The sequence below is a fragment of the Schistocerca serialis genome, chromosome 6 (genome assembly GCF_023864345.2).
Source record: "Schistocerca serialis cubense isolate TAMUIC-IGC-003099 chromosome 6, iqSchSeri2.2, whole genome shotgun sequence".
NCBI lineage: Eukaryota > Metazoa > Arthropoda > Insecta > Orthoptera > Acrididae > Schistocerca > Schistocerca serialis.
In genome coordinates this window covers 407,337,424-407,349,707 of record NC_064643.1, presented here as the reverse complement: position 1 = coordinate 407,349,707, position 12,284 = coordinate 407,337,424, and the positions used below count along the sequence as shown (strand labels likewise).

General features: G+C 43.5%; 1 protein-coding gene across 2 annotated transcripts in view; it reads right to left on the bottom strand.

Annotated features, from left to right (window-relative positions):
* Positions 1-12,284, bottom strand: part of LOC126484124 (HEAT repeat-containing protein 1) — a 271,959-nt gene that overhangs the window by 158,604 nt on the left and 101,071 nt on the right. For both annotated transcript variants that reach the window (XM_050107506.1, XM_050107508.1), the window contains one exon: positions 6,251-6,437. In XM_050107506.1, coding sequence (XP_049963463.1) covers positions 6,251-6,437 — 187 coding nt within the window. The remainder of the gene's footprint in view (positions 1-6,250; positions 6,438-12,284) is intronic.

The following is a 12,284-nucleotide window of genomic DNA, read 5'->3' as shown; positions in this document are numbered from 1 at the left end:
GCCTCAACCTTCGTTAGCCACCGTCCTCACCCATCCAGCCTCTTCCCTTTTATTTCTCTCCTTTTCCACTATTCCCCCCCCCCCCCCCCCCCTTCCCGACCTCTCCCTTGCCCTCCGTCTGATCTACAGCACTTTACTATCCGCCATGCCCACCATCCTATCCCTTCCCTTCCCCACCACAAGCCTCCTCCTTACCACCACCCAGTCGATACTCCTTTCATGCACTGGTGCTGCTGCTCGCAGAGTGGTTTCTGTTGCCTAACACTGCAGCCATGTGTGTGTGCGTGTTGCGTGTGTGTGTGTGTGTGTGTGTGTGTGTGTGTGTGTGTGTGTGTGTACGCGCGCGCACCTGTATGTGTGTCTAGTGTTGTCAATGGCCTTAATGGCTGAAAGCTTTAATTGTGAGAGTCTTTTCGTTGTGCCTATCTGCAACTCAGCATCTCCGATATGTGGTGAGTGGTAACTTTCCTTCTCACGAACACTAACTTCACTTATCGAAGGTTTATTCAGCACTTGCACACACAGGAGGGCGGAGCGAACTGCCTTCGGCCAGAACACTTACAATATATATACGGTTACAGAACATTCCAGTACAATAGTTCTTGACATTTGTGGATACTTCTAGAATGTACTCAAAGCAAATCTAGAAATTAAAATTTTACAGTTCAGGTGAGTTTTGAACACATGACCCTCCATGTAACAGTCTAGTGTCATAACCACTACACCATGGTGACTGTGCTACTCAGCTTCTTCTGTGACATTGCTCTCTCCTTAAGAGAAAAGCATCTCGGTGTTACGTCCTCCTAGTCTAGAAACGAGTCATCAGTCCTGCATACTCCGACTCCCGATGACTGATGTTCGCCCTGGCGGAGATCTTCCTAGAACTTCCTTTCCCGCTACACTCTTCATCACCTTTCCGCTTGTTGCCTGTCGCTGGAGCTTCGAATTTACCCTGGGTTGCAGGATCCTTATAAGCTTCATTCGAAGGATGTGGACCGTATCTCTGATCTTTTGTCGTCTTGTGTCAGGGTCGAAAACTTCAACTTCATAAGTAACATCAGACAACTCTTGTACAACCTTGTAAGGTCCAAAGTAGCGCCTGAGGAGCTTCTCAGAGAGACCAAACTTCCGAACAAGAGTGAAGATCCAGGCTGGTAGACAACAGGGCGGTGGCTCGCGTCATACCTTCGGTGATTGTTTTCTTGAGCCTGCAGCGTGCGGAATCGAGCTAACTGTCAAGCTTCGTGAGCTCTGGCTGGTGTAGTCGTCGTCCATGTCATCAGGATGTAACAGAAACAGTGTCCATCATCGTAGTCGCCTCTTGCCCATGCACCATGAAAAATGGCATAAATCCTGTGGTGTCTTGTTTGGCAGTGTTGAGGGCAAATGTCATGAAAGCTAGCACCTCATCCCAGTTGCTCTGCTGAAAATTGATGAACATTGATAGCATGTCGGCCAAGGTCTTATTGAAGAGTCCAGTAAGCCCATTAGTTTGTGGATGGTAGGCAGTCATCAAGTGATGAGTAATGTTGCACCGACGTTTTCTCTCTGTTACAAGATTCAATTGAAAAACTTTCCCTCGATCTGTAATTAACAACCTTGGGGCACCGTGTTTTAAGACAATGTCTTCCACAATGAGTTTGGCTACCTTGAATGCTTCGACTGTTTTCATGGCTCTTGTAATGGCATAGCGTGTCAGATAATCAGTGCAAACAATAATCCATCTATTGTCACTAGCAGATGTTGGAAATTGTCCGAGGAGGTCAATCCCAACACCTTGGAAAGGCGTTTCAGCTGGTGGAATTGGTATGAGTCGGCCAGGTGTTTTCTGAGGAACTGCCTTTCTCCTCTGGCACTCTCGACAGTGCGACACATAGTTACGGACACTCCTAAATAAACCTGACCAGAAAAATCTCTTGCGGATCCTATCGTATGTCTTAATAAATCCTAAACGTCCAGCCTTAGGTGTGTCATGGAATTTCTGTAGAACATCTAAGCGCATCTGTTTAGGAATCACTGGTAGCCACCTCTTGCCAAACGCATCAAAGTTTTTCCTGCAAAGTAATCCATTAACTACCTTAAATTGTCCTTTCACTTCCTCTGACCAATTTAAGGCAAGCATAATTTCAGATATCTTGGCGTCCTTCTTCTGCTCAGCAGAGAGATCCTGGAGTGCAGTGAGACAGTCACTATCTTCGTCAAAGTTTTGATGGTCTTGCACAGGGTTTCTTGAGAGATAGTCGGCATCTTGGTGTTTTCTTCCACTTTTGTACACTATGGTAATGTTAAACTCTTGAAGACGTAGTGTCCACCTGGCGAGTCATCCTGTTGGATCCTTAAGACCTGTCAACCAACAAAGTGAATGATGGTCTGTAACAACTGGCCTTCCATAGAGATATTGTCGAAATTTGCACATGGCCCAGATCGCACCAAGACATTCTCTTCCTGCAGTTGAGTAGTTTCTCTCAGCTTTTGTAAGTGTCGTAGAAGCATAGGCTATAACGTTCTCTTTTCCATCCGAAATTTGCACCAGAACAGCACCAATCCCTTATACCCACTGGCATCTGTGTGTAGTTCTGTAGGTGCTCTCTCATTATACAGAGCAAGTACAGGGTCAGTCGTCAGAGCTCTTCACAGCACATCAAAAGAATCTTGTTGAGCACCACCCAAGATAAATTTAGCATCGGCTTTTAACAACTTTTGGAGTGGCCTGGCTTTGATACAAAAGTCTTTGATAAAACGAAGGTAATAAGAACATAATCCAGGGAAGCTTCTCACATCTCTAATACTTTTAGGAATAGGAAATTCTGTTATAGATCTCACCTTTTCTGGGTCTGGCCGCACACCTTCATTTGACAAGGTGTCAAAGTATTTTAATTTCTTTTGCTTTGGAGCAAGGATAATATTTCAGTCCACCTTGTTGGAGACACTTAAGAACAGCCCTCAGTCTTTTTACGCGTTCATCAAGTGTCTCTGAGAACACTATAATGTCATCTAAATAACAAAGACACATCATTCACTTCAGGTGCCTTAGAAGATTATCCATCATCCGTTCAAAAGTTGCTGGTGCATTACACAAACCAAACGACATTACCTTAAACTCATACAGGCCCTCAGGGGTGATGAATGCAGTTTTCTCACGATCAGCCTCATCTACTTCAATATTCCAGTATCCTGAGTACATGTCTATGGTTGAGAAAAGCTTAACCCCTTTCAGACAATCTAGTGTATCGTCAATTCGTGGAAGATGGTAAACGCTCTTTTTAGTTACTTTATTAATCTTCATGTAATCAACACAAAAGTGCCAACTGCCATCCTTCTTCCTGACGATGACCACGGGTGACGACCATGGGCTCTGTGAAGGCTGAATGATGTCATTCTTCATCGTTTTCTCTGCCTTGTCATGAATTATTCAACGTTCTGTTGCTGACACACAGTATGCCCTCTGCCTTATTGGTTGATGGTCTCCAGTGCTAATCCGGTGCTTCACAGTCGATTTGTCTAATTTGCTCTTCACCTGTGGATTGAAGCATTCAGAGAACTCTTGAAGAATGGCAAGTAGCTTCTCTGTTGTTCCTTAGTGAGATCTGGTGATAGTCGAGCTAGAAGATCATGTCCCATAGTGGTAGCACTAATTTCGCCCACAGAATTGGCATGGGAGGTTTCTATGACACTCAGCTGTCATTCAATTAACGGTTGATGCACGGCATGACATGTGACAGTTACCTTTCTAGTGGTGCCTGTAGGGATGATCAGTTTGCCCAGCACACATAGTCTCCACACTCGGATGCGCATATTCCTGTCCACAGTATCTCGTCTCATCTAGCTTAATCTTCGAGCAACCACAATCTGTAATTGCCTGAGGAGCTTTCAAAAAGTCCCATCTGAGAATGATGTCATGACTACACTCCTGTAGGATGATGACTTCTAAGGGCTGTGAATGGCCACTTATACCCACACAAATGGTACATCTTCCTGTAGATTTTACGTATTTGCCATTAGCCACCTTCAGCAGAGATGTTTTGTTGTCGACTAATATGATTATCTGCAATTGGTGATGGTACTTCTCCGAAATGACTGAATATGATGCTCCAGAGTCCGCAAGAGCTTGGGCTGGTCGGCCATCCATGAGGATATCGATGTAGTTTCCTATAATTTTTTTAGTGATCGACGGCCAAGGATTTTTCTCTTCGGCGGCCTCACCTCCAAGGAAGGTCGCACCCTTTAGTTTTCCAGGTTGCGGCGGCTAGGTGATTGGCTGGAGCTTCTAAACAGTGTTTGACACCTTGATCGGCATGTTGGGGAACGTTCTCTGCAGCGGCTAGCTTGCGCGATGGTAACCAATGTCGTCCTGCACCCACATCTTCTTGTTCATCTTCTTGTTCATCTTCGTCGTTCCGGAGTTGGCATCGGCTAAGATCGGTCTAGTGTCTTCTGGCGCAGGCATCATCAAATATCGGCCGCCTTTCTCGACAATAGCGCACCGCATGTCCCGGTCATCCACAGTGGAAACATACTGGTTAGTTATCCTGGGTCCTCCAGACGTCAGTCTTCCTTGCTGCCCAAACAGGTTCCTCATGCGGCATTGTAGGAACATAACTTCGCCTAGATCTCTACTTTTTCACCATTTTAAAGGGAAATGAAGGATGAAAGATTGGGTTCAATGTCTGTGCCACTTCTTCCCTTATGACCTCTTGAAGCGTCTCAGTTTTTTGCTCGCCATGCAATCCAAGTGCCTTCTGGTCTTCCTCTCTCACTATCTGAAGAAGAAAACTTGTGAAATTAGTTGCTTCCTCCAACACAGACATTGATACGACGTTTGGAGGCCGTTCAAACTTCTCGCATGTAATTCTTTTTTAATGCATTGTCTCGATATACTGGCACCATTTTATGAAGTCGTCAACTGTTGAAACCTCCTTCAAGAGTAAGGCTTGATATGTGTCCTCAGCAACACCCTTCAAGAGATGTGCAACCTTGTCTTCCTCCTTCATTCTAGGATCCACTATTTTACACAGCTCCAAGACGTCTTCAATGTAGGATGCTGTAGTTTCCACTGGACACTGTGTCCTGAATTTTAATTCATCTTCAGCCTTGCACTTCAGTCGTCGTGATGCCGAAATACTTGCACAGTTCCACCTGGAATACTTCCCAGTTTGTGATCTTCTCCTCGTTGTTCTCATACCATTGCTTGGCAGCACCCTCCAAGTAGAAAAATACTTCAGCCAAACACACAGTGTCATCCTATTTGTTAAATTTGGCTATACACTCATATACCTTCAGCCACTTGTTTGGATCTTGGCCACCATCACCAGAGAACCCGGAAGGATGTCTTCATGTGAGGGCACACAGTTGCTGCCATCGTAACGTCCTCTTCGTCTTCTGTCTCCGATAGATTGTGATCTGTTGAATATGGCTCAAACTCTGATTTCTCTCCATGTAAATGGCGGTTATGTCGTGGTCTGATGGGAGAAACTGTGTCGCCGATAATGTGCGCTATCACAAGTTCCAACACCCAGCGTCTCCACCAGAATAATGTCACGTAGAACAAGGTGTAATTAGATGAATGACGAACACTAACTTCACTTAACAAAGGTTTAATCAGCACTTGCACATACAGGAGCGTGGAGCAAACTGCCTCCAGCCAAAACACACACCGTATATATACAGCTACAGAACTTTCCAGTATAATGTTTCTTCACATTTGTGGATACTTCTTGAATGTACTCGAACCAAATAAAAAAATTAAAATTGTACAGTTCAGGTGAGTTTTGAACTCACGATCCTCCATGCAACAGTTTATTATCATAACCACTACACCACAGAGCTACTCAGCTTCTTCTGCGACAATATATAATCGAGAACATGTTACCAATTAATTTCTGTATGCTCTACGCATTATACAACAAAGCAGAAAGAACTACAAGCTTTAAAAGCAAGCCAATAAGCCATTTCTTGAAATTTCATACTTATTTGCTTTTCCCAAGAAATTAGGTAATGTCTATAGTACATGCGTTTAACATGGGTGAGGGATGGAAGGAGGGCAAGGGGTGACGGAAGGGGAGAAAGGTGGGGGAGGGGGGATTAATTTCCCTTCAAAATACATTCAAACTGCTATCAAAAACAGTTTCAACTACTGGTGTCAATAACTTACATTCTGCTGCAACAGTTGTTACTTATTCAATCAAACATCTACACTTTTGTGACACTCTATAAAGTGAGTGGTAGGAACACTGCAATACAAAACACTTACTGATGATGTCACATTCGAAAGTATCTTCAAGAGGGCAGCTGCCATGTATGTTGGATTTTCTTCAATTGTGGCACACGACACTAAGGCCTCTCTTATGGAATCCATGTGAGTTCTATTCTTTTCTCTCACCACAGTTCGTGCTTCTGGATCAGTTGACAACAGCACATACATGATGACTGGAAGTTGTCTACGAAAGGATAAATGCAATTCAATAAAGCTGTGATTTTCTTCTAAACTGTTCTTGTTAGTCATTCAGGAACAAGCTTGGTAAAATAAACTACTGCCATAAAATTCCCTGTTTATAAAACATAGTAACAATTACCATGCAACATACTAAAAACAAGTGAAAAATTTACACCATGAATATAATACAATTACTCTGCTCACCGAAGTGCATGTGGAAAAGTTACTCATGAAAGACAAAGAAATTGATAGTATTTTCAAGCTCTAACACTCAGATGAGGAGCAAAAGAAGCATGGAGACTGTTTTAAAAAAAACTTGCAATATGTCATTTTCGCATCACAGTAGGAGTTATCCTTACAGAAAGGATAGAGTTAACACAAGAGCATGGATATGAACGGCGAAATAAGAGTGAGCAAGATAATTAATTAATTTCATAGTATGCCCTATTCTTCACAAATTTTACTGATTAGATGTGTAGCAATGGAAAGTCTGGATTGCAATATCAACAACATTATGGAAAGAAGAGAATGCTACTCGCTGTGAAGATGACATGCTGAGTTGCAGGCAGGCACAATGAAAAGACTGTTACACATTGAGAGTTTGGTCAAAGCCTCTTCAGAAAGAACACACACAAGCAAGCACACCTGATGCATACACGATCGTTATCTATGGCGGCCGGAGATTGCTATCATGTGTACGTGAGGTGTGCTTGCATGTGAGAAGGTGTGTGTGTGTGTGTGTGTGTGTGTGTGTGTGTGTGTTTTCCTTTCTGAAGAGGCTTTGCCCAAATGCTCATGTGCGTGAGGTGTACTTGCTTCTGTGAATCTGTGTTTGTTTCATTCTGAAGAGGCTTTGGCCGAATGCTAAATGTGCAACAGTTTTGTCTGCAACTCAATGTGTCATCTTCACGGTGAGTAGCTATCTACCCTTTTCACATCTTGTATTACTTGATCCATAAAATTGCGGAAAATCAATTGTAACCAGACTGCTACTATTGTGGCTGTAAACCATTCAGCTATTTTCAGTGTGACCAGAAATTTTATAAATCATTAAATTTATTAGCAAACATTTGAAATACACTGCATAGCTACAATTAAGAGCACAAACTGAAATTCCCATCTACTTCATTGTGGAGACTGTTGCTGGATGTACATGGGTATTTTCAGAAATGAAATTTATGTCAGTGATCATATTTCATTAAACGTCTCATCTGGACCCAACATAAACTGCCATCTAAGTTACTTCCCGATAATTCAGAAGTGCTTATCCTTATATTTTCAAAAACTTTCTCTCCCATGTTTAATTTTTGTTTTCGTGTTCAGTAATCAATTCCATGGCACAAAATTAAGTTCTAAAAGCATCTAAAACATCAACAACTGAATGTTGTTCTAAAATTATTTTTTCAACACTATAAATCAGCACTTTGTTGACTTATTAGATAAGTATTAGGCAAAAGTCATGTTATGTCAAACAATCCTTGTGTTCATTTCTTTTATACAAGGTGGGACTGTCAAACAGTTTCATAATATGAAAGTAAGAAATCAAGACTAACCCAACAAGAGCAAAGTGCTTCCTTTCTAACTGTAAAAATAACACCAGATTAGTACTGACAAAACAAACAAATTAAGAAAGAAACCTCTAATTTCAAACTTTAATGACTTTATAAGCAGTTCCATTGTAGAAAGAAAATGGCAGGTGAGAAAGAGAAAGAAAAAATGGAGAACAATAGCATGCTTCCAGGTGTTCTGCTGAGTTGTTTCCATTTTATGCACAATATTTCAATGACCGACCCATCTGTTATGTTGAGGTGCTGCGAGTTTTGCTGCTATGTGTAATTGCTGCCTGGAATCCAATCAGACTGCTGGCTGCTTTCACAAGTGGTCTGCCTTTTATTGGGTAGGAAATCCCTGTGACTAGACTAAGGTAGTATTTATTGGGTGGGTGTGCAGGTCAGGTCTTGTTCCTGGGCTGACTAAGGGAATGACTTGTGGGGTGCAGGATTGGGAAGAAGATTGGAATAGGGATGCAATAGGTTGGGTGGGTCGCAGGACACCACTTGGGTGATGTGGGTAGGATATCCCCCACCTCAGGACACAACAAGGGGTAATCATGGCCCTGGTAAAGGATGTGGCTGAGCTTTTCATGGCCAGTGAAACACTGGGTGATTAGAGGAGCACTGGGTGGTGACTGGTTCACACATTTACTTGTGTCAGAGGAGGATATGGCACACAGTTGATCTGTCTATGGATGAGCTGGATAGGATATTATCTGTCAATAAAGGCTCTGATAAAATTATCAGTATATTTTAACAATTCCTGCTTTCTAATGCCAATGCGGCATTCCCAGGTGGCAAGACTGCCGTCCCACACTATTATAATTGGTGGATTTGGTAACTGACTTTCACCATCAATAACTGAAGCACCAAACAGCATTTCCCTGAAAAAATAATACAAGTTTTTGATTACTACCCACCGACCACCTCCTATCACAGTCCACTCATTGGCCTATCCTACCCCATGAAAGGCAGGGCCAAGTGTGAAAGCAGGCTGTGTTACTTAACAAAAATGCTACAATTACTTCAGAACATTCTACAAGGCATGGCTGTAAAGTAACTGGACTATTGCTGTAAAAAATTTATTTCAACAACATATACACTACTGGCCATTAAAATTGCTACACCAAGAAGAAATGCACATGATAAATGGGTATTCATTGGACAAATATATTATACTAGAACTGACACGTGATTACATTTCCATGCAATTTGGGTGTCTAGATCCTGAGAAATCAGTACCCAGAACAACCACCTCTGGCCGTAATAACGGCCTTGATACACCTGGGCATTGACTCAAACAGAGCTTGGATGGCGTGTACAGGTACAGCTGCCCATACAGCTTCCACACGATACCATAGTTCATCAAGAGTAGTGACTGGCGTATTGCGACGAACCAGTTGCTCGGCCACCATTGACCAGATGTTTTCAATTGGTGAGATATCTGGAGAATGTGCTGGTCAGGGCAGCAGTCGAACATTTTCTATGTCCAGAAAGGGCCGTACAGGATCTGCAACATGCGGTCGTGTATTATCCTGTTGAAATGTAGGGTTTCGCAGGGATCGAATGAAGGGTAGAGTCACGGGTCGTAACACATCTGAAATGTAACGTCCACTGTTCAAAATGTCGTCAATGCAAACAAGAGGTGACCAAGACGTGTAACCAATGGCACCCCATACCATCACGCCAGGTGATATGACAGTATGGCGATGACAAATACATGCTTCCAAGAAGCGTTCACCGCGATGTCGACAAATACGGATGCGACCATCATGATGCTGTAAACAAAACATGGATTCATCCGAAAAAATGACGTTTTGCCATTCGTGCACCCAGGTTCGTCGTTGAGTACACCATCGCAGGCACTCCTGTCTGTGATGCAGCGTCAAGGGTAACCGCAGCCATGGTCACCGAGCTGATAGTCCATGCTGCCGCAAACGTCGTCGAATTGTTCGTACAGATGGTTGTTGTCTTGCAAACGTCCCCATCTGTTGACTCAGTGATCGAGACATGACTGCACGATCCGTTACAGTCATGCGGATTAGATGCCTGTCATCTCGACTGCTAGTGATACAAGGTCGTTGGGATCCAGCACAGCATTCCATATTACCCTCCCGAACCCACCTATTCCATATTCTGCTAACAGTCATTGGATCTCAATCAACGCGAGCAGCAATGTCATGATACAATAAACCGCAATCGCGATAGGAGACAATCTGACCTTTATCAAAGTTGGAAACGTGATGGTATGCATTTCTCCTCCTTACACGAGGCATCACAACAATGTTTCACCAGGCAACACCGGTCAATTGCTGTTTGTGTGTGAGAAATCGGTTGGAAACTTTCCTCATGTCAGCACGTTGTAGGTGTCGCCACAGGCGCCAACCTTGTGTGAATGCTCTGAAAAGCTAATCATTTGCATATCACAGCATCTTCTTCCTGTCGGTTAAATTTCACGTCTGTAACACGTCATCTTCGTGGTGTAGCAATTTTAATGCCCAGTAGTGTATATTTAGTTATTGTTGCCCTCAATTAGGCCCTTCCTCTATCAACACAATGCTCCTTGCGAATTTTCCATGCATGGAAACAGTGCTGGAAGTCTTCCTCTGTGAGATCCTCGATGATGTGTGCCACTTTTTCTTTCACTGCTTCAACTGACTGAAATCCTGTTCCTTTTGATGCAGATTTGATCTTGAGGAACAGATAAAAATCACATAATGCTAGATCAGGCGAAAAAGGTGGATGAGCTAACACTGGGATGCTGTAGTTTGCTAGGTATCTCTTAACAGATAATGTGGTGTGAGCTAATGCATTGCCTTGATCCAGAAACTGTAACTTTTTCTTCCAGAATCACTGTTATTTTTTTACTTATTTTCTCACAGAGTTGAGCAAGAACCTTAAGGTTGTAATGTTAATAGTGTCACCTTCAGGAATCCAGTGAAGATACACGATTTCATGAATTAAATAAAAAAGAAAAGAACGAAAAAAAAATCATTGATTTGAACCTACACACATCAAAAAAGTTTTGCATCACCCCAGTTCCCAGAACTCCTGAAGATAGACGTTGACTGTGGATATTGTATCACAGACACAGTCACTTTGACTGTTCAGAGATGTCACGAGACCCGACCAAAGACATAAACAACCATGAATGAGCAGCGCCTATTAGGCAGAGGGGGGTCCGACAGCCAATCGGTTCCAGTCACTCCACCAGGAAGGAGATACACGGCTCATCTTATCTGTAGTTCAACCATGCCTAGATGGTCAATACCGCAGTTCGATTGCATCTGCATTGTTACTTTGTGCCAGGAAGGGCTCTCAACAAGGGAAGTGTCCAGGCATCCTGGAGTGAACAACTGCAGTTGATGACCACTACCTGTGGATTATGGCTCGTGGGGAACCGTGACAGCAACGCCACCATGTGGAACAATGCTTTTCGTGCAGCCACAGGACGTCATGTTACGACTCAAATTGCACGCAATAGGCTGCAAGATGCGCATCTTCACTCCCGACGTCCATGGCAAGGTCCATCTTTGCGACCATGACACCATGCAGCGCAGTACAGATGGGCCCAACAACATCCGAATGGACTGCTCAGGATTGGCATCACATCCTCTTCATCGATGAGTGTCGCATAGGCCTTCAGACAATCGTTGGAGATGTGTTTTGAGGCAACTCCATCAGGCTGAATGCCTTAGACATACTGTCCAGCAAGTGCAGCAAGGTGGAGGTTACCTGCTGTTTTGTGGTGGTATTATGTGGGGCCGACGTACGCCCGTGGTGGTCATGGAAGGCGCCATAACAGGGTCTGTAACAGCTGTACAATACTGGAATGCCATCCTCCGACCGATAGTGCAACCATATCACAGCACATTGGTGAGGCATTTATCTTCATGGGCAAAATTCGTGCCCCCATCGTGCACATCTTGTGAATGACTATCTTCAGGATAACAACATCGCTCGACTAGAGTGGCCAGCATATTCTCCTGACATGAACCATATCAAACATGCCTGGGATAGGTCGAAAATGGCTATTTATGGACAAAGTGACCCACCAACTGCTCTGAGGGATCTACGCCAAACCAACATTGAGGAGTGGGACAATCTGGGTCAACAAAGCCTTGAAGAACTTGTGGATAGTATGCCACGACAAATACAGGCATGCATAAATGCAAGAGCGTGTGCTACTGGGTATTAGAGGTACCAGTATGTACAGCAATCTAGACCACCACCTCTGAAGGTCCCACTGTATGTTGGTACAACATGCAATGTGTGGTTTTCATGAGCAATAAAAAGGG